This window comes from Papilio xuthus, unplaced genomic scaffold (genome assembly GCF_000836235.2).
Source record: "Papilio xuthus unplaced genomic scaffold, Pxut_1.1 DF826115.1, whole genome shotgun sequence".
In the NCBI taxonomy this organism is placed as follows: domain Eukaryota; kingdom Metazoa; phylum Arthropoda; class Insecta; order Lepidoptera; family Papilionidae; genus Papilio; species Papilio xuthus.
This window is the reverse complement of record NW_013532534.1, coordinates 1644615-1662533: the sequence shown is the minus strand read 5'-3', so window position 1 is coordinate 1662533 and position 17919 is coordinate 1644615. Positions and strand designations below refer to the sequence as shown.

The following is a 17919-nucleotide window of genomic DNA, read 5'->3' as shown; positions in this document are numbered from 1 at the left end:
TAATACTCTTTATAATAATATAAAAGGAATTGTAAATTTATGAATCATCGTAGTTATGTTTTTCCATATCGAAAGCCTAATGTCTTAGGATGTTGCTACCGAAACCTTTTACTATTATTTCTTTCGCCATTAATAACTATTAGCTCGGCTAGAAATTAAAAAAAACATTTCATTTAAAGTTGTTATTGTCATAAACGATGGATGGTTTTCCGTATGGTCAAAATGGCCTTTTTCAATTTATTTTGAGTAAATTTTTCTTAAGATTTAAATAAAACAAATCATACATTATTATTTAACCTTTTTATTATGTTCTGGCGTACTTTCGACACTTTCTTTAGGAACCATACTTAAGTTGAAAGTTAAAAAGTAATAATAATATCGAATCCAAAAATATAAAACACCTAAAGAACAGTACACCGATGTCATCATTAAAGGTAAAAACGGGAACATTTTGTCCATACCTGATATGAAGTGTATTGCGTTTTCATAAGCCCATAAACATATCAAATTATATAAATATAAACATTCAATTCTATTCAACATTGGTAAACGAAGTTTCCGAATTCTTTTCGTACCTTTCATTTTGGGAACAACGTAAAACGCAGGTAAATGACCAAAAGCAATGGCACAATATGTTAACAGTAAAAACAACTTAATTCCTATTAAATATTTAGGGTAAAGTAATGGGAATAGGGAATAGGTTCCGACTGTAGACAGGAATAAGAATAATCTTCCGTCCATTTCTCCACATACCGCTAAGAACCTGAAACAAAATATAATTTTTTTCCTCCTTGAAAATTGTTATATTCACGAAATACTAAAAAGAAATCTTACCCTAATGGTATTAGAATCATCAATATTGCTTTCTCGTGGACATGCCAACCAAATATAAATGAACAAGTTGCGCATACTGTCATACATCTGAAAAATACGAAAAATTTATAGAAAATATTGTCTCTTAAATAAAAATGTTCACATCTTCAAAAATTAAACAACTATGATATTGTACCTTATAAAACTCATAGCTCTATATTTTCTGTCCGCACATAGATTCCACAACTTTATTAGAGCAGGAACCATAGACAATAGAGTCAATACAAATGTTACAGTTGGTGTTATCAACGGCAGGACTCCATGGTCGTATTCCTGCACTAAGCCGCCAGTCATGGACGCCTCCCTTGATGACACTGATATTCCTAATATTGGTACTGAAAAAAAAAACATAAATATATCATAGATATTTCATGGCAGCACTCGTGGAATGTTTCAATTATTCAAGACAATTTATCTATAGAATATTGGATTCTTGTTGTTGTTTTTAGTTACTAAAACAAAATTACTTACATACATATAGTAAAACTTTATCTCCAAAATTATATAGAGCCCAAAAATTAGGTGCCCAATATGCATGGCATAACCCTCTCTTGAATGGGAACAGTCTTGACAAGATCTAAAATAATTAAATCAACAGTAATTAATTGGAATACATTTTTTAAAGATATCTATTTTACTTTTCGCAGAGTTAAAATAATGTTAAAAAAAAAGAAAATCTTATCTTGACAGGACACATTAATAATATTGCAATACAAAAAATAATCGCCACAGTACAATTTGCATAAAAACTTAATATAATATAAATAAACTTCTGACAAATACTGATAATTAATAAATAAAAGAAACACATGGGTGTTCCTGACACTAAAATCTCTGTATAGAATATATTGTCATCACTGTCTTTCACATTTGATACAACAGAGATAACAATATTTTTAAATTGGTCTCAGAAACCCACAGTTAGTGATCTATAATATAATAGAGGTTTACCTGTGGTATATGGTGGATAAAAGGTCCAAAAGATAAAGTAAAAACTGTTATCACAATTATTGCCAATTTCATCAAATTCTTTATAGAAAATGAATACCATGCGGTATGAACACCATCGGTGGATGCCACAGTGAAACAATATGCTCTCAACAAATAAACCACATACACAGGAGCTATATACAAAAATATATGCTTTAAGTTCAATAGAACTGAAAACCAAAATGCAGCCCATAAATATTTTCCCTGAAAGAAAAGTTATGATTAGTAAACTAAAATCTTTTAATAAATAAAGTGAATGTGGTAATATTTCTTGAAGTAATAGATATTGTAGTACGACACCATATATTATTGTCTTTACTTTATAGCAAACTTACCTTAATCATACTGAAAATAGAAAAAAGAAGAAATGCATATAAAAATCCATTATATTGAAAATGTATATGATCAACCATCAATAATCCAGGATTTGCTGCCAATAAAATAAACACCAATAGCCTTCCATTGGTGATTAAGCCTGAACAGCTGAAAAAATTTGAACAAGTTCAACGTGCAACCAAACAACTTATTACTTTTCATATTTTATACTGATTTAAGTAAATATAAGATGCTTACCATTTCGCACTATATAAGTAAAAGCAATCTAGAATGATTACAGACAAGCGTTGAAATATTATAGTCATTTGTGACTCATAGTTCAAGTTTTGTATTTTTACCATTTCTGGATCCAAAAATTTTGCTATATGAGAAAGGCCATACTCCAACCATGCAAAGAATGGAGGATAATCTAATGTCCATTCTGACGTAGACTCGTAATACCACTGGTCAATTGTTAGATTATGAGTTATAGCTAGCCAGTTTCGATGAACTTCAAAGTCAGTTGAATGACTGAAAACAATCAAGATGAATGTACACTAAATTCTTAAATACTTTACATTCTTAAGTTATAAAAAAGCGAGTAAAAAATGTTTTATACTTACTATAAAGGTATGAAAAATAATTTAAATGCAGAAAGTAGCGCTATTATTTGATAGATCATTTTGTATTTTAAATCTTAATTATAATAACCGACAAACATTACGATATTGTTATAATTGAATTACAGTAAATGTAGTATTATCTCGGCAGTCTTATCAATACATATAGCCTAATTTAACCAAAAAAAACTTTAAACGTTGTTATCATATCGCATACGATTATCACTTGCCGGCTTTCGCTTGACACTTGACATTTGTCAGCTTGTCAGTGTGAAAGTCAAACCATTGTGTGTTGTCTCTGTCGGTGTCTAATTAAGTTTAAAAACACTTTTATTAAACGACTGACTCATTACTTGCGTCGGGTTTCAAATTAATTTCGTGAGTATTTTACAATGATTATTAATTTCAAACAGAACGCAAAACAAAACTCATTTTATATTTTTTTCTTTTGTAATTTTACCCGCATGCCACTTTTATTCTTTGCTGTACCGCACTGCTGTCAATCTTCATTATTTTATATACTCTTTGATTGTCATTGTCAACTACGTAAAAACAGTTGTATAGACAGATTTTCTATTTATAAGTTTTCTTTAAATATAAATTATGGCGATATTACATAGAGCTCTTTTTACTTGGTTTATATTTTTAGTATTCTTAATTTTATTATGTCTAAGATTAGAGTCAAGAACGCATTGGAATTGGTTTATAGTATTTATACCAATGTGGGTATACGACAGTATATTATTGATTTACGTGCTGTTTCATATGGTTTCCCACTGTCGTAATGGTATAGAAAGATTTAGAGGCACAATTAATAAAAATGTTTGGTATATTGCTGCAATTGGACTTAAAATGGCAGCGCAAATAATAATATGTATAAAATTAGAATACACAAAACTTTATCTTCCAATATATATCGTTATGACGCCTATTTGGATGTTATTGCCGGTACTATGTGTTGAAGTGTTTATGCACCTTATAAAACATTCAAGCAGAAGCAGTCGTTATTAGTGTATTAACAAAAATGGTTCATAAACAATTTATCAGACTTATACATTCTTATGTGAAAAGATGTGACCTCGTGAATGGCAGATAATTTTAAACTTGGCACAGATTCATTGACACAGGGTATGTGTGCACTGTAATGTCATAGTCATAAATGATTCAAAACTGATGATATAATCATCCTATAAAGCAGCAAGTTATTGAAATGGCAACCAATATTGCAGTTTTAAAGGATTCCATTGTCAAAGAAGTGCCTGCAGGTTCTACTGCAGTTCTGAACTGTAACAGCAATGATTATTCTCACAATTTTATGTTTTGGCTTGTCAATAAAACAAAAGTAATTGGCCCTGACAATGACTTTGATGAGAGAAAATATAAATATGAAGTTTTATCAGGAAAACTACGGATAAATGTAAGTGTAACACTATGATGTATTTAAATAGAATAGATTGTGAAAATGCAAAACATGCTGCTGCAGTACTTTCTTATTTAATTCCATACAATCAAAACCCTAAAAAATTATAAATCATTCTTAATTAAATTACAGAATGTATCACCAAGTGAATCCGGCCAGTATGTGTGCCTGTCAAAACATCTTGATGGTTCAAAGATCTCAGCTGGTGAAGTGGAAATGATAGTAAAAGGTTCATCATTCACAGCAATTGATGCAGTAAAACTTGTTGCAATTGTGGTCTCTATAATTGTCTTGATTGGTTGCGCTGTTATTTATTATCGCTTAAGAAAACAATGGAGAAAATATGACGGCCGGACAGTTGTACCAGGTAGGGATTGTGGATTTTTGTTTTCATTTTATTATGTATACATTTTAAATAATTCATTGACAAAATAAAAAACTTTAGGTCAATCGGTACTGTAAAATTTAGCATTCAAATATTTTGATAATATCCCACTAATATTATAAATATGAATGTTTGGATGGATGTTTGTTAGAAGGCATCTCCAGAACGGTGGCATGGATCTTGCTGAAATTTGGCATGGATGTAGAATACTCTATAAGTAGTCTCATAAAGTTTGTTGTTGTTAATATCAAAGTAATATTGGTAATAATATTTTGCAGTGGATGATGTTGAAGAAGAGGATGGTGATGAAATTTACAACCGCACAACAAAGGCCATCACTCCAGTACCTGGTCCCAGCAGGAATGTATCATCTGAACATTTGTTGTATGGCATAGACAATCAGGGATTAGACACCGATTTTAATTCAGTTTTCGAAAATATCCAGATAAAAACACCAAGTCCTAGTCTTATATAGATTTTCAATTTTATTTAAAAAGTTTTTATTTTAATATTCTAACAGTTCAATAGAAATATAGTACAAATCTTTAGTTTATTTAGGACCTTAAATGCAGGCACATCTTAATTTAACTTTTAATTGTTAAGATTAATAATGTAAATATAAGGTATACATTTATATATAAAAATAAATATAACATAAACTGTTCTGTGTTCTATTTTTATCTTCTTTTAATACAAATTTTAATAAGTAAGTAACATATTGTTAAAATAAAATTATCCGATGTGTGGGAAAACATTTTTATTACTTAGGAATTAATTAAAATCTTCAGTTGAAGCATCATGTTTCTTAGGTGTTTGTTGTTCACCTGCATGACTTGATTGTGACTGAGGCGTAGTGTCTAACGTTTCATCCTCTTCATCATCACCATTTACTTCCATTTCGAAAACTCGGACTTTCCTATGACTCTTCGATAATACCACAGATACCTTACGTCCACCCGATACAGCTATCCTAAAGCCATCCATTTTTTCAAGTATCTTATAAACACTCTGATCTAAATATGACGAAATATTCTTTTCTTGTGTTTTTTCGTTGAAAACACAAGTTTTTGATTTTATGTTCAAATCACTAGCATTTTCTAGAGCAACTTTTACTGGCAATTGAATGAAAATTGAGTTTTCTTCATTACGTGGATGCCTTACGAGTATAGAAAGATAATCTGCTGAATAAAATTGTAGATCCAATATTTCCATTGTCTCATCCTCTAAACGGCTTTGACCAGCTTGTTGCAATAAATTTGATGAAAAGTAATATTTTGTTGCAACTGCCGAACATGATTTTTCTTTAATTTGAATTGACATTAAACATAACCTATCAGGTGCATTCCTAAGGTCCACTAAACCCATCACAAATCTATCTTGATTTGAATCATAAGTCTGTGATATTCTTAAATTTCTTTCTGGATTTAGTACAATGCCCCGATTTTCATAGCATTTAGTGTTATAAATGACAGAAAAATGTTTGCCTATATTTTTTCCAGTTACATCAAAAACTTGATTTATGGCATCCTTCAAGTATTTTTGTTGTTGTACCAAAGAAAATCTTCTAAATTCAGTCATTGAGAATATTGTGTCACTGTCGTTCACCAAACACGAATTATCTTTAAGAAATTTATGCCATGGATTATCTTCATCATCAGGAAGTATTGTTAAATCTTGATCTTGCAAATATTGTCCTAATCTTTCTAAATTGAATTTCACAGGTTTCTCTGATGAATGTTCACCCTCAGTTTGTACGCTATCAAAGTTATATAAAAGTTCAGCTATATGAGTGAATTCTTGTTGCGTCATTTTAACAATCTCACAAGGTGTCTGTTCATCAAGTAAACGGATAATTACTACAAAGAGCCATCGGAAGAATGCCTTGTAGTTGCGCATTGAAACATCAATTACTTGTTGTAATTCCAGGCATTTGTTAAGAAACGCACAACAGGCTCTAATTGATCTAGTAACTGTAGTCTCATCCAAACCTAGAATCTAAAAAAAAAATTACACATTAAATAATGCGGACCATTTATTATTTTTTTTTATTAAAAAACAATCATTACCTTAAATCTATCTGGTATTCTAGTAAGTCCTCTTATATCAGAAAGGTAATAAGATAAATTGTGTCCTACAATATTTAGCTGTTTTAGGACAAGCTTTTGTATTGTAGAATAACTTAATTCCACTGAACTGCCAAACTTTTTCAATCCTTTAGCTGTCAATTCTTGAAGTAAGAACAATTCAAGTTCATCGGATGGTACACCTAAAATTTTCAACAATACATTGTTGTTCTTAAAAACAACTCCATATAAAAACTTTTTTAGTAATCAACATACCTAACATTAGTAGTTCCAATAAATCAGCTGAAACACCACCTTTAGGTACTGAAGATGCATAATGAGCCATTTTTGAATCCATTTCAAGTAAAATATGTTCCCAAGCTTCCGTTATTGATGTCATTGTTTGATCAAGATGTGATAATAATTGAACAATTTGACAATGTTTATTTGCCACAACAAACAATTCTTCGGAATATGCTGACAATACACTTGTGTTGATTACTGACAGGTATATATTTTTCGTAATCTTGTCTAAATAAAGTACCTGCGTTACACTAAAATCATTAGACAAGTTGATGTCCAATAATTTATATTCTCCACATTCATCATTGACTAATTCTGCTAATTGTATAGTTCCATATGGATATCTACCAAATACACTCATGTAAATATTTCCATTGCCATATCCAATCATTAACATGCTCAACTGTGATGGTACCGGTATTTCTTTGTAACATTGGACTGTATCATCAGAACCTTGACTTTTATATGAAGTACTTGCAGAAGGTGGTTTTTGCAAGAATATTGTTGCATCATCCTGAAAATTTCAAGGCAAAGGTTTATAAAACATAGCTGTACTGTAACAATAAGCAATAGCCTAAGCTTAATTTAAAAAGCCAAAGAACCGGATTGAGGCTTCAATAGATAAAACTGAGCCATCTATTGTCTGTTTTAAAACAAACATTTTTTCTTATAATCATAATACTTACATAAACATTATATTCTGTTGCACTCTCTAATACACCTGCTTTAACAGCCCAAGTGATGCAGGAAATGCCTACAGGTTTACAATCATATGGATCTTCTGAATTTTCAGCACTAAAATCATATTTGTCTAGAATCTCTTTGTCCTCAATATCAACGACATATACAATTCCAAAACTGTAACCGATTGCTAACGCCTAAAAAATATAAAACATATATTTATGATATCTATAATAGATGGATTATTAAAATAGAGGAAGATTTAATGGATTACATAAATAATTAATAAAACTCATTTTTTTTAATACTTATTTTCATTACTAAAACTGTTAATACCTTGCCATCAGGTCTCCAGGCAATAGCTTGTACTGTTACATTTTCTTTTGGTGCAGGTAAATTCCAAACTTTTTGCCAATGTAATCTATGTACTTGCACTTCTCCTAAAATATAGTAATATTTTGAATGGAGATTCGCTTTAGACACACTATTTCACTCTTTAAATGTAAACTATGTTTTGCTGTTCCTTTATGGAATAAACTACATACTGTAGACCCATGGTAAATCAAGATTTTGCAGGATAGTGTGGAACTATCGAATTTTTTGGGTTATAGAGTACTGCCTAAGACGCCAAATAGACCGTTATTTTTTTTCAAAATAGTATCTTACATTTTGAATAATTCTAGATCAAATATAGATTATTTATTATTCTCTGAAGTAAAATGAACACTATAAATGCTATGAAACTTATACAAAATAATAAATTTACAGTAGTAAATAACCATGTACAAAGAAGTGTACGTATATATTTATTAAAATAATCAAAACCTGCATAAAAGTTATATTTATAAAAATTTATGGAGCATGGAAATGGACATGTCAGATAACAAGGGGCGTCGGGTAAGACATGGGCTGGATTACTACGGATCCACTGTAATTACAATTTTAACTATAAATTTAATTTATGATTTGTTTTCTTGCCTTTGAAATTGCTAATAGCTACTAAATCCAACCGGTTACTCCAAACCATTAAATCCACTTGATAAGTAACATGTCTTTCTTCTACTTGTCTCATTGCACAATTAAACATTTTATGTTTAAACCTAAATAAAAATAATACGGTATTTTCGTATTCCGTTGAAAATATAAAATGTAATATTTTGAGCTTAAATTGACATTGACACTTTCAAGTGATTGTCACTGTCAGTTAATGATTTTTACAGACGTCTTTATTGTCAAGCAATAATATCTGAATCGGTAAGGCACTATCTCGACAATAAACTTAGTAAGAAAAAATTACATCTTATTTTACAAATTAAAATCTTTTATAAATCCAGAGCATGCATAATTTGTATTAGATGCGAACACAATCGCATTAATAAATATTTATTACGTATGAATTTATTGTTATTTAGAATAATAAAAAGTTCACTTATATTGGCGCAAGTGTTTACCAGTATAATGAAATTTTTTCCCAAATACAGGAAAATATAGTGAAAAATAAAAAAAACCATTAGATAAAATGTTTATTATTATATTTTTGTAAAAGAAATAAAAACCCAAGACATTTAACAAACACGATGTTGTGCTTTATTGTCGTTGTAAAATGATTAATTCGTTTGTATAAAATGTAATAAAAAAATAAAATAAAAACATACAAAAAAACAAATAACAACACTTTTATACCACAAAATAACCTCTGAAGGCCTACTAAAATGCCTCACTTTTGTGCTTCAAATGCTCAGTGCTTAGATATAAGTCTATGAAAGGAACGTTAAATTTAAAATTGAGAGAAATAGTACAATTGATAAGATAATTAGACACATTTGAATTTATTTGTAAATTAATTTATTACTTTCCCTTTTTTTCTTAACTACTTCATCCCAAATATTATTGTCTTTAGAACATTTCATGGACAAGGACCAAATATCTTTAAAAATTTAATTTCATGTATAATACAAATCTCTATTTCAGGCCAGTAGTTTAATTGACCACTTTAGAAATACATAGATACTTGATATTCCTGACTATAATTAAAATAAACTTAACCGTACAAACACTTAATTAATCTTTACTTACTTGATTTTGTAATATATTTCTATTCAAAGTTATATAAAAGTTTATAAATTCTAAATTACTATAACTGTCAGAAGTAAAACACATTTTACTTACAGAAAGAGTGTTCTAAGTTAGAGATATATTTTATAATACATACAATAGGTTAAATTACAGTAATTTAGATAAATTATGTTATGTTATAATTAGTACATACTAAAAAGTAAAAATCTTAACCATAATCTTAAAATTGTACATATTTTGTTCATATGCTTCAGAGTCTAAACCATATATTAGCTGGTAATGTATATAAATATTTTAAAAAATAATTTTGAATTAAAAAAATATTATCATCATAAGAGATTGGCAGTACCCTGTTGGGTATCATATGAACTCTACTTGGTAGAGTATTCTAGATTAGTCTTATCAGATTGGTAGAAGGAAAAACTTTAATATTTGTCACAAAATATATGTATAAGAATTAGTTAACATACTTAACAATTAAACTTAGGCCTATTTTAATGCTCTTTACATGTTGCCGTGGTAAAAAATTTAAATGTAATGCTTAAGAACTTAATAATACTAGTCATTGCTCATTAGTCGAAATTTGGCCACAATTTATTATCAAAGTTTTTTTTTACTAAACACATCTTTGTGCCCTTTCTAACAAAAGTATTTATTCTACTGTAATTACACACTAAATTTATAATAATTAACATTTTATAGACAAATGACTAGTGACTCGATTGATTCTTGTGACTCTTTCGTATTTTGTTAATATTGCAATTTTTGGATTAAGTTTATAATATGATAGTGAATAAAATCGAGCAATTCATATAGGAAATACATTTGTATTTATAAAGTTAGTAAAAATTTTATACAATATTTCACAAAGACAAAGCAAGAAAACTGAGCAGGAGGAATGAGTGGTGAGAAATAGAGGTTGTCAGGTAACAGACCAACAGTCAATAGGTTTTGCTGGAGTATTAAAATGCCAGATTAGTGAGATGCCACACACACATTTATTTATTATACAGCTTAGAATACTTATTTATTCAATTTAAGTAATTAACATTTATGTTGGCAAAATAAAATAAATGCCAAGTCAACATGGTCATAAATTTTTAACAAGCTCAATGTCACAACAATTTAAACATTCACATATATCACATAGCGTGAGTCAGTGGCACTGAGGATGTGAATTAAGATAAAGGAATTTGATTCCAAAATGATTTAATTAGTCAAATCAATTTTTAGTCCAAAGAAGCCGTTAAAATCAACAAATATGGTTAATTACTTGTGCTTACCCTTACGAGTGGTGCGTCTTTTACGATGCTATATACCTAAAAATTCACCAAACTCCTGACTAAGATTGTGCTCCTCCATAAATTTGGAAAATGCGTGCTTATTTTTAGATAAGTGATTCTGAAAACTAACTTCCTGGAAATCCTTAAATTGTTGATTTTTGGCTTTCTTGTTTATGTCAAAAACTTCTGATTTCCTTATAGATATTTTCTTCCAATTCAATGACTTTATATCTTTCCACCATTCTGAACAGTCTTTATCAATTCCTTCAATACATATTATGCCAGGTTTTCCAGGTAAACAAAATCCGGTCAAATTCAGTTCTTTAGACCTACTTATGATTTGCTCTCTTTTGTATTTGCTGTAAATGTGATGTGAAAATATCCACAGCCTCACAAAAGTGGCATCTTTATTATCCAAGACAGAAGGTGTAGGTTTGGGAACATTTTGCGATATTACTTTGAAATTATCAATATTTTCTTGTAGCCATGAAATGGCCGTATATAAACATACTTCATTCTCATGAGAAATTTTAATGTATGTTGACAGCTCTGAATTCAAATTAGTTTCTTGCAGTCTATTCAACTGATTACACCTTACATATACATCAGGCTCTTCATCTGGGTAAAGTGTGGGTAAGTTAACATATATCTCTAGTTTATACTCATTGAGATGAATTTTCATAATAAAATCAAGATGGCTAGGAATATTAAAACTTTTATTTTCGACAAATTGTTTAATGTCTTCGAACACACTGTTATCAGTTATTATAATTTCATTCTGATTGGGATACATAGATTTCAATAATTCTAATTCACTTAATTGCTTAGTTAAATTAACAATTAACGTATCTTTAACTGATTGGTCAGCCTCCATATTTCTATTTGATTATAATTTTCGATAGTATAATATGGATTTTTAATTACTATATAGAATTCTAAGCAAACATCTGGCAGTAAATTGTAAACACAACACATAACTAGAATCGTGAATTGTAATGACAAACTTGTGCGATGTAACTGGATGTGACATTGAATATTTGACAAGTTTAACTTAACTGACAGTGACAAGTTGTTATTGTACAATTTGGTAGAATTGTTTTTTTTGACCTGGTAACATTGACCTTATTTGGGGGAGAATATAGAAAGTCTTATTAATTGATTCGTTCATCCATTCTGTTCCATTATTTTTTGCACAAATGGATATCAGAAGTCTTATTTTTTAATCTATAAAAAACCTTTGGTTTAGAATCCGCAATTATATACTGTATTTCTGCACTATATGAGAAAGATATGTCGTTCATTGTCAAATTGTTAATGTCAATTGAAAATAAGACTTGGCTGCGGCCTATATATTATAAAATTCTCTATATTCAAAATAAAAAAGACAAGGCTGTATGGCTTAGTTCCTTTGCCTGCTCTTTCGAGTGAATGATAAAAACAACAACAGTTAATGTCAATTGTCATTGTCAACAAATTTGCTGAAATTCGCTGCAGAGATTGGTAAATCGAAATAAATTTCTTAAAAAAGATTTAACCTAGTACTATTGTGGATATTGAACCTGTTTATTATGGCTTCACCGCTGGAGCAGTTTGTTAATAATGTTAGAACATCATCAGCAGCAGGTAGGTTCAATACATTTGAACTATTGTAATACACCGGTTTTAAAGGCTTGGAGTTTTATATATTTTTGATGATAACTTGTATCTTTCATAGTAACTTATATATTTTAAGACTTAAATTTTTGGTAACTTGTTGTCATTAACAAATATTCAATTGTTATTGATTTCGTATTAGTCTCAGTGAGACTTAAAAACCCAACACTTTTGTAGGTCATTTTAGAGATGTATTAGAATTAATAGTAAAATCGGATGAAGTCTTACAAAGAAACAAGGCTCATCTAAACACAGTGTTGGAGACCCTGGATGTTCAGCAGCATTCTCTTGGTGTTTTGGCTGTTCTTGTTGCTAAATATTCCAATCCACAGGTTAGTAGTGTATGTGATATTTAGATACCAAGATCAAAATTATTAAAGATAATGATATTTATGTTTGCTTTAAAACTGTTTGATTTGCATGAACAAAAAGCATAATAAATTAATAGAGTAAATCTAAGGTAAAAAATAAAATGATTGGATCTCCCAAAAAAGGTAACATGGTTTTATATTTCATAACAATTTAAATTATCATGAATATTGTTTTAATTATTGAAGATTTTGTTAAATTAACAATGTTTATTTCTAGGGAACTAATGAAGTTGATAAAACAAATATGTACTCAAAGATCTATGAATTTATTACAAATTGTAATGGTGAACAAGTGCGCTTAGAACCTGACTTATGTAAGTTTTGTTGCATGCTATACACTTTCACTCATAATTCTGGTAAAAACAATGGTAAATGTTTAAATAGACATGTTTATTTACTTTTTAAACATTTTTAAAAATAATAGATACAGCCTATCTTACATATATCAAATATATCTACATTACTTGACCTTAAATAGCATTATAATGCATAAATATTTATAATACAACACTATTGTGCTTCTTACAACATTATTGTGCAGATAAATTTAAATATAATTTCAATTCCTTTAAATTTTAGATGCGGAGCTTTGTCATCAACTTACAGACCATCTTATTGAAATCAAGCAGCCTATAAGGGGCATTGAAGTTCTGAAAAAGGCCATCAAGAAGATACAATTATTTGATTCCCAGTTAACTTCAGTGCATGCAGATCTGTGCCAGTTGTGTCTGCTCTCTAAATGTATGAAGCCAGCTCTTGAATTTCTTGATACTGACATAACAGGAATTGGATCGGAGGTAAGTGTTGAAATTGTATGTTGTTGTCGAACTTGTATGGTGTACTTCATCATTAAGCATTTTATTATCAATAACTAGTTGTTGCTCACAAACCAGTCTGTGCAGAATTATAAAAAACAAGTAGCTAAGTATACATTCTTAGGCCCTTAATAAAATATTTTAATCTCTTTCAGCTTGGTGGTAACAATGATTCTAAGCATTTTCTGCTTTATTATTACTATGGAGGTATGATCTATACTGCCATGAAGAATTATGACCGTGCTTTATACTTCTTTGAAGTAGTTGTTACAGTCCCTGCATTAGTTGTTTCACACATAATGCTAGAGGCATACAAGAAGTACATTTTAATCTCATTGATTTTGCATGGAAAGGTAAATTTATCTATTGTATACATCTTGTATCTTTATTTACTTAAGACTAGCTGGCACTCTACGCTCACTATGTCATCCCTGTGGAATTAAAAAAAAAATGTCATAGTAACTATGCCTTATCTAGATAACTTCCATTCTGGTGGTAAGGTTTTATATGTTATGATTTTTTCAGATGCTTACAATGCCTAAATATACATCTCAAGTAGTATGTAGATTCCTGAAGCCATTGTCAGTGGCTTATCATGAATTGGCCTCCACTGAACATGCAGCAGTAAAACACAGGGAGACATTTGTACGAGATAAGAATATGGGTTTAGTTAATCAGGTAAGTTTAGAAACACTAATCTGCTTCAAATTTCCACAGTTATTAAGCAATTCAACTGAAAAATTTAATTGAAATAAATGAGGAATCAAACTACACATTCAAAAGTTGTTGCAATGTATTGTGTTTTACTGTAGTAATGGACCTTAAAATTTAATTTCTTTAATTACAAATGCGAGAAAACACTGCTCAGACAATGAGTCCAACCTGAAACCATTACATTTATGATTTGTTGACAGGGAAATTTTTGACTTTTATTTTTTCACAAGTATTTATTGAATGTATGGGAATTTAAATAAAATATGGGTATTTTTTTACAGGTGCTAAACTCGATGTATAAGAAAAACATTCAAAGATTGACAAAAACATTTTTAACATTATCTCTAAGTGATGTGGCATCTCGCGTACAATTAACTGGACCGGCGCAGGCGGAATCTTATATACTGAATATGGTAAATAAGTACAATTATGTCACATTTTGATTAGTAACATGTTTTAAATAAGCTTCACCAAAGAATTAATACTTTTATCAAACACAGATATAAAAGTTATTAAGTTTTGTTACTGCCTATATTAAAGACTAAATGTCGCCCATGACTCCGTCTGTTCTTCCAGACTATGTTCTACATCTGTGCCAAACTTTATCAAGATCCGTTGAGTCGTTCTGGAGATGCCTTCAAACAAACATCCATCCATCTAAATATTCCCATTTATAATATTAGTAAGATATGATTTAATATGAATCATATTTTTTTTATAAAATTGGTCTATGTTGTAAATATTGCTAATTTTTGTATAATTTCAGATTGAAGAAGGTGAAATCTATGCTATGATCAATCAAAAAGACGGTATGGTTGTGTTCCTGGACAGCCCGGAGAAGTATGCATCCCCTGAGACACTGTGCGTGCTGGAGCAGCAGATGGCCGCCTGCACTAAACTGCATCAGTATATACAAGAAATGGACGAACAAATACAAGTCAACCCTCAGGTATGGATTAAAACATTTCACTGCTTGTATAATGCTAAGGGACCACTTAACTCCAAGACAGTTCGTCAGTCAAGAAAGACCCTTTTAGTTAGATTTAGTATGTCTTTATTATTCATGTTGCTTATTACAATACTTACTGTTGTCAAAGAAAATACGTAGTAGTACATCTTCAGACCAGGTAGTAATTTTTCTTTGTGCTAAATATTATCCAGATCTGTTTAATCTTTTTGGAGCCATCAATGTAATCTTTCCATAGTAAAAGTAATAAAAATTATTATCTTATTTTTTAGTATGTAAAGAAGTCTGCAGGGAGTCACGACGAAGATATGCCAGCCACAAGTCAGAACTCAAAAACAACATATTCAATGTAAATAACAATATAATTTCTAAACAAGTGTAACAATTTAGTTCATTAAACCATCTCATATATAATAGCAGTTTATTTTAAAAATATAAAAAAACATATTCCCATCCCATATCCATACATACATTTTATATGAATTTTCATACATTAGAATGCCTCATGAACAGCCTCGGTAAATGCAGTCATACTCTCCAATGGGGTCTGTGGTGTTATCCCGTGACCTAAATTAGCAATGTACCTGTGCTTGCCAAACTTTTGCACCATATCTATTGTCATCTTCTTAATTTCCTCCTGCAAAGGAATTAAACATTAGTTTTCGGTCCCAATATGAATAGGATGTCAATCTTTAAGGTTTTTGTTCATGATTATCAATTTTGGAAAAGAAAATAATGAAGCAAGTTTCTACTAGTTTTTAGTATAGATGGTAAGTAAATATAAACTACATTAAGTAAACTGGTTCCACACTCTGAGAACTTTAAAATATAACAATCTTTACTGTAATATTCATGTTTTCATGTCAATTTAAAATAATGCGGAATAAAACCATTTTCAACTTACTGGTGTCTTGTATAAATCTTGTGGATCCAGATTTCCTTGCAAAGTAATATTGTCACCAACAATTTTTCTGGCTTCCACCGGGTCCACCGTCCAATCTAAACCAATTGTTTCATATCCTAATGTTACTTGCACATCTAACGAATGCCCCCCACCTTTTGCAAATACTGTCTGTAATTCAAATTGCAACAATTTAATATCATAAAATAAAAAGTAAACATAAGTTTTACATATCTTATAAGATACAAAACTAAATACTAACGAAATGAGAAAAAAGTTACAATTTAAATCGGAATAAGACAAATATTTGAATACTTACCATAGGAACTTGTTCCAATTTTTTCTCCTCAAGTTTTTGTTGAACCCCAGTCCTTATATCCTTTAAGTATGGAGCTGACACTTCTGCAAATTGTTCCTTTGTGAGATGGTCCGCACTTGATTCAAACACTTGTAGTAATTGTGCTCCACTTTCTGCCTATAATATACATGTTTAATTAATAATGTATGTAAAGAGTACCTGAGTAAGTAATAAAACTTTTTAGTGAATGTCTCAAAACACAAAGAAAAATTTGACCTTAAAGTAAAAAGTAAAGTAAAAATTATTTTATTGCATTTTTCACACTTTTACACATATTCGGAAGGTTTGTCTATTGTGCAAAGCCTTAAATACTTAACACTTTACTTGTTCTACTTTTCATATGATTTTGGTAACCTATATTCTAAAACACGGAAGAATAATATGTTTATAAGATTATTTCTGGTTACTAAAATAATCAGTTAATGTTAACAAAGGTTATCTGCAATTTTCTTGCGGGGATAAAACAATTCCTAAGATGTATGCACTTTAAGCCGATGAAACACAAAGTATATTTACCCATGTTTTACATATTTAGTGCCACTCACTTGCCAAGTTCATTTTCATACAAAAAAATTGTAGGTGTATTATGTATAAGTTTTTTTATTACCTGCATAACTAAGTAATCAATTATAACTCTTGTCAGCAAACTGAGCAGCTTATGGACATCCTTTGGGTACTTTTCAAGCCATTCTTTGGTCTTAGACATTGTTTTACTTCCACCACCCTCTATCATGTAACCCATTAGTGTGAACTGTAATTAATTAATTAAGACTAATTCATGCCAATATCGAGAGGAAAATAGTCACTTACAATTCCATTAAGAGATGTCAACTGCTCATAGGCACTACCTATTGAAAACTTAAATTTCTACTTGATTTCAACTTTTAATAATAAACAACTCAATAAAATGAAAACTTACAGGAGCTCCAGTAAATCCAATTAAAGGCACCTTGCCTTCTATTTTGTGTCTTGTCAATGTTATTGCATCCCCAACATAGGTTAATCTGGAGACAGCTCCATCCTCTTGCAATTGATCTATTTCACTGGGACTTTGTAAGGGGGTTGGGAACACTGGACCCTGTAAATTTATGTTGCAAATAGTGTATATCAAAGTGAATACCACAACATTAA

The 17919-nt window shown here is 29.9% G+C and overlaps 7 protein-coding genes across 10 annotated transcripts in view; 3 read left to right on the top strand and 4 right to left on the bottom strand.

Annotated features, from left to right (window-relative positions):
• Positions 1-281: 281 nt before the first annotated feature.
• On the bottom strand, positions 282-3043 carry xit (ALG6/ALG8 family glucosyltransferase xit). The gene is made up of 8 exons (XM_013319537.1): positions 2802-3043; positions 2437-2709; positions 2199-2346; positions 1825-2067; positions 1345-1450; positions 1010-1208; positions 835-921; positions 282-763 (listed from the first exon to the last, which is right to left on the bottom strand). The coding sequence occupies exons 1-8, from the start codon at positions 2858-2860 to the stop codon at positions 289-291; spliced, it is 1590 nt and encodes a 529-aa protein (XP_013174991.1). The 5' UTR covers positions 2861-3043; the 3' UTR covers positions 282-288.
• A 326-nt stretch (positions 3044-3369) lies between these two features.
• On the top strand, positions 3370-3832 carry LOC106123297 (transmembrane protein 60). Its single transcript, XM_013319543.1, has one exon. The coding sequence runs from the start codon at positions 3402-3404 to the stop codon at positions 3807-3809; it is 408 nt and encodes a 135-aa protein (XP_013174997.1). The 5' UTR covers positions 3370-3401; the 3' UTR covers positions 3810-3832.
• Positions 3833-3834: 2 nt separating this feature from the next.
• LOC106123296 (uncharacterized) lies at positions 3835-5226 on the top strand. Its single transcript, XM_013319542.1, has 3 exons — positions 3835-4215; positions 4351-4585; positions 4882-5226. Exons 1-3 carry the CDS (start codon positions 4009-4011, stop codon positions 5076-5078), a joined length of 639 nt encoding a protein of 212 aa, XP_013174996.1. The 5' UTR covers positions 3835-4008; the 3' UTR covers positions 5079-5226.
• Positions 5227-5345: 119 nt separating this feature from the next.
• APC4 (anaphase-promoting complex subunit 4) lies at positions 5346-8898 on the bottom strand. Its single transcript, XM_013319844.1, has 6 exons — positions 8629-8898; positions 7987-8090; positions 7656-7847; positions 6943-7483; positions 6670-6869; positions 5346-6598 (listed from the first exon to the last, which is right to left on the bottom strand). Exons 1-6 carry the CDS (start codon positions 8735-8737, stop codon positions 5375-5377), a joined length of 2370 nt encoding a protein of 789 aa, XP_013175298.1. The 5' UTR covers positions 8738-8898; the 3' UTR covers positions 5346-5374.
• A 1893-nt stretch (positions 8899-10791) lies between these two features.
• Positions 10792-12020, bottom strand: LOC106123486 (RWD domain-containing protein 2A). The gene has a single exon (XM_013319845.1). The coding sequence runs from the start codon at positions 11881-11883 to the stop codon at positions 11038-11040; it is 846 nt and encodes a 281-aa protein (XP_013175299.1). The 5' UTR covers positions 11884-12020; the 3' UTR covers positions 10792-11037.
• A 442-nt stretch (positions 12021-12462) lies between these two features.
• Positions 12463-15895, top strand: CSN3 (COP9 signalosome subunit 3). 2 transcript variants are annotated; one of them, XM_013319828.1, is made up of 9 exons: positions 12463-12632; positions 12840-12994; positions 13251-13347; positions 13613-13830; positions 14004-14201; positions 14374-14526; positions 14844-14975; positions 15329-15511; positions 15802-15895. In XM_013319828.1, exons 1-9 carry the CDS (start codon positions 12578-12580, stop codon positions 15880-15882), a joined length of 1272 nt encoding a protein of 423 aa, XP_013175282.1. In that variant the 5' UTR covers positions 12463-12577; the 3' UTR covers positions 15883-15895. The 2 variants fall into 2 exon arrangements, with proteins under 2 accessions (XP_013175282.1, XP_013175283.1); XM_013319829.1 differs by lacking the exon at positions 12840-12994.
• Positions 15873-17919, bottom strand: part of Urod (uroporphyrinogen decarboxylase) — a 67208-nt gene continuing 65161 nt past the window's right edge. For all 3 annotated transcript variants that reach the window (XM_013319830.1, XM_013319832.1, XM_013319831.1), the window contains 5 exons: positions 17708-17866; positions 17396-17539; positions 16750-16905; positions 16434-16601; positions 15873-16166 (listed from right to left, as the gene is read on the bottom strand). In XM_013319830.1, the coding sequence (XP_013175284.1) occupies positions 16023-16166; positions 16434-16601; positions 16750-16905; positions 17396-17539; positions 17708-17866 (771 nt within the window). In that variant the 3' untranslated portion in view covers positions 15873-16022. The remainder of the gene's footprint in view (positions 16167-16433; positions 16602-16749; positions 16906-17395; positions 17540-17707; positions 17867-17919) is intronic.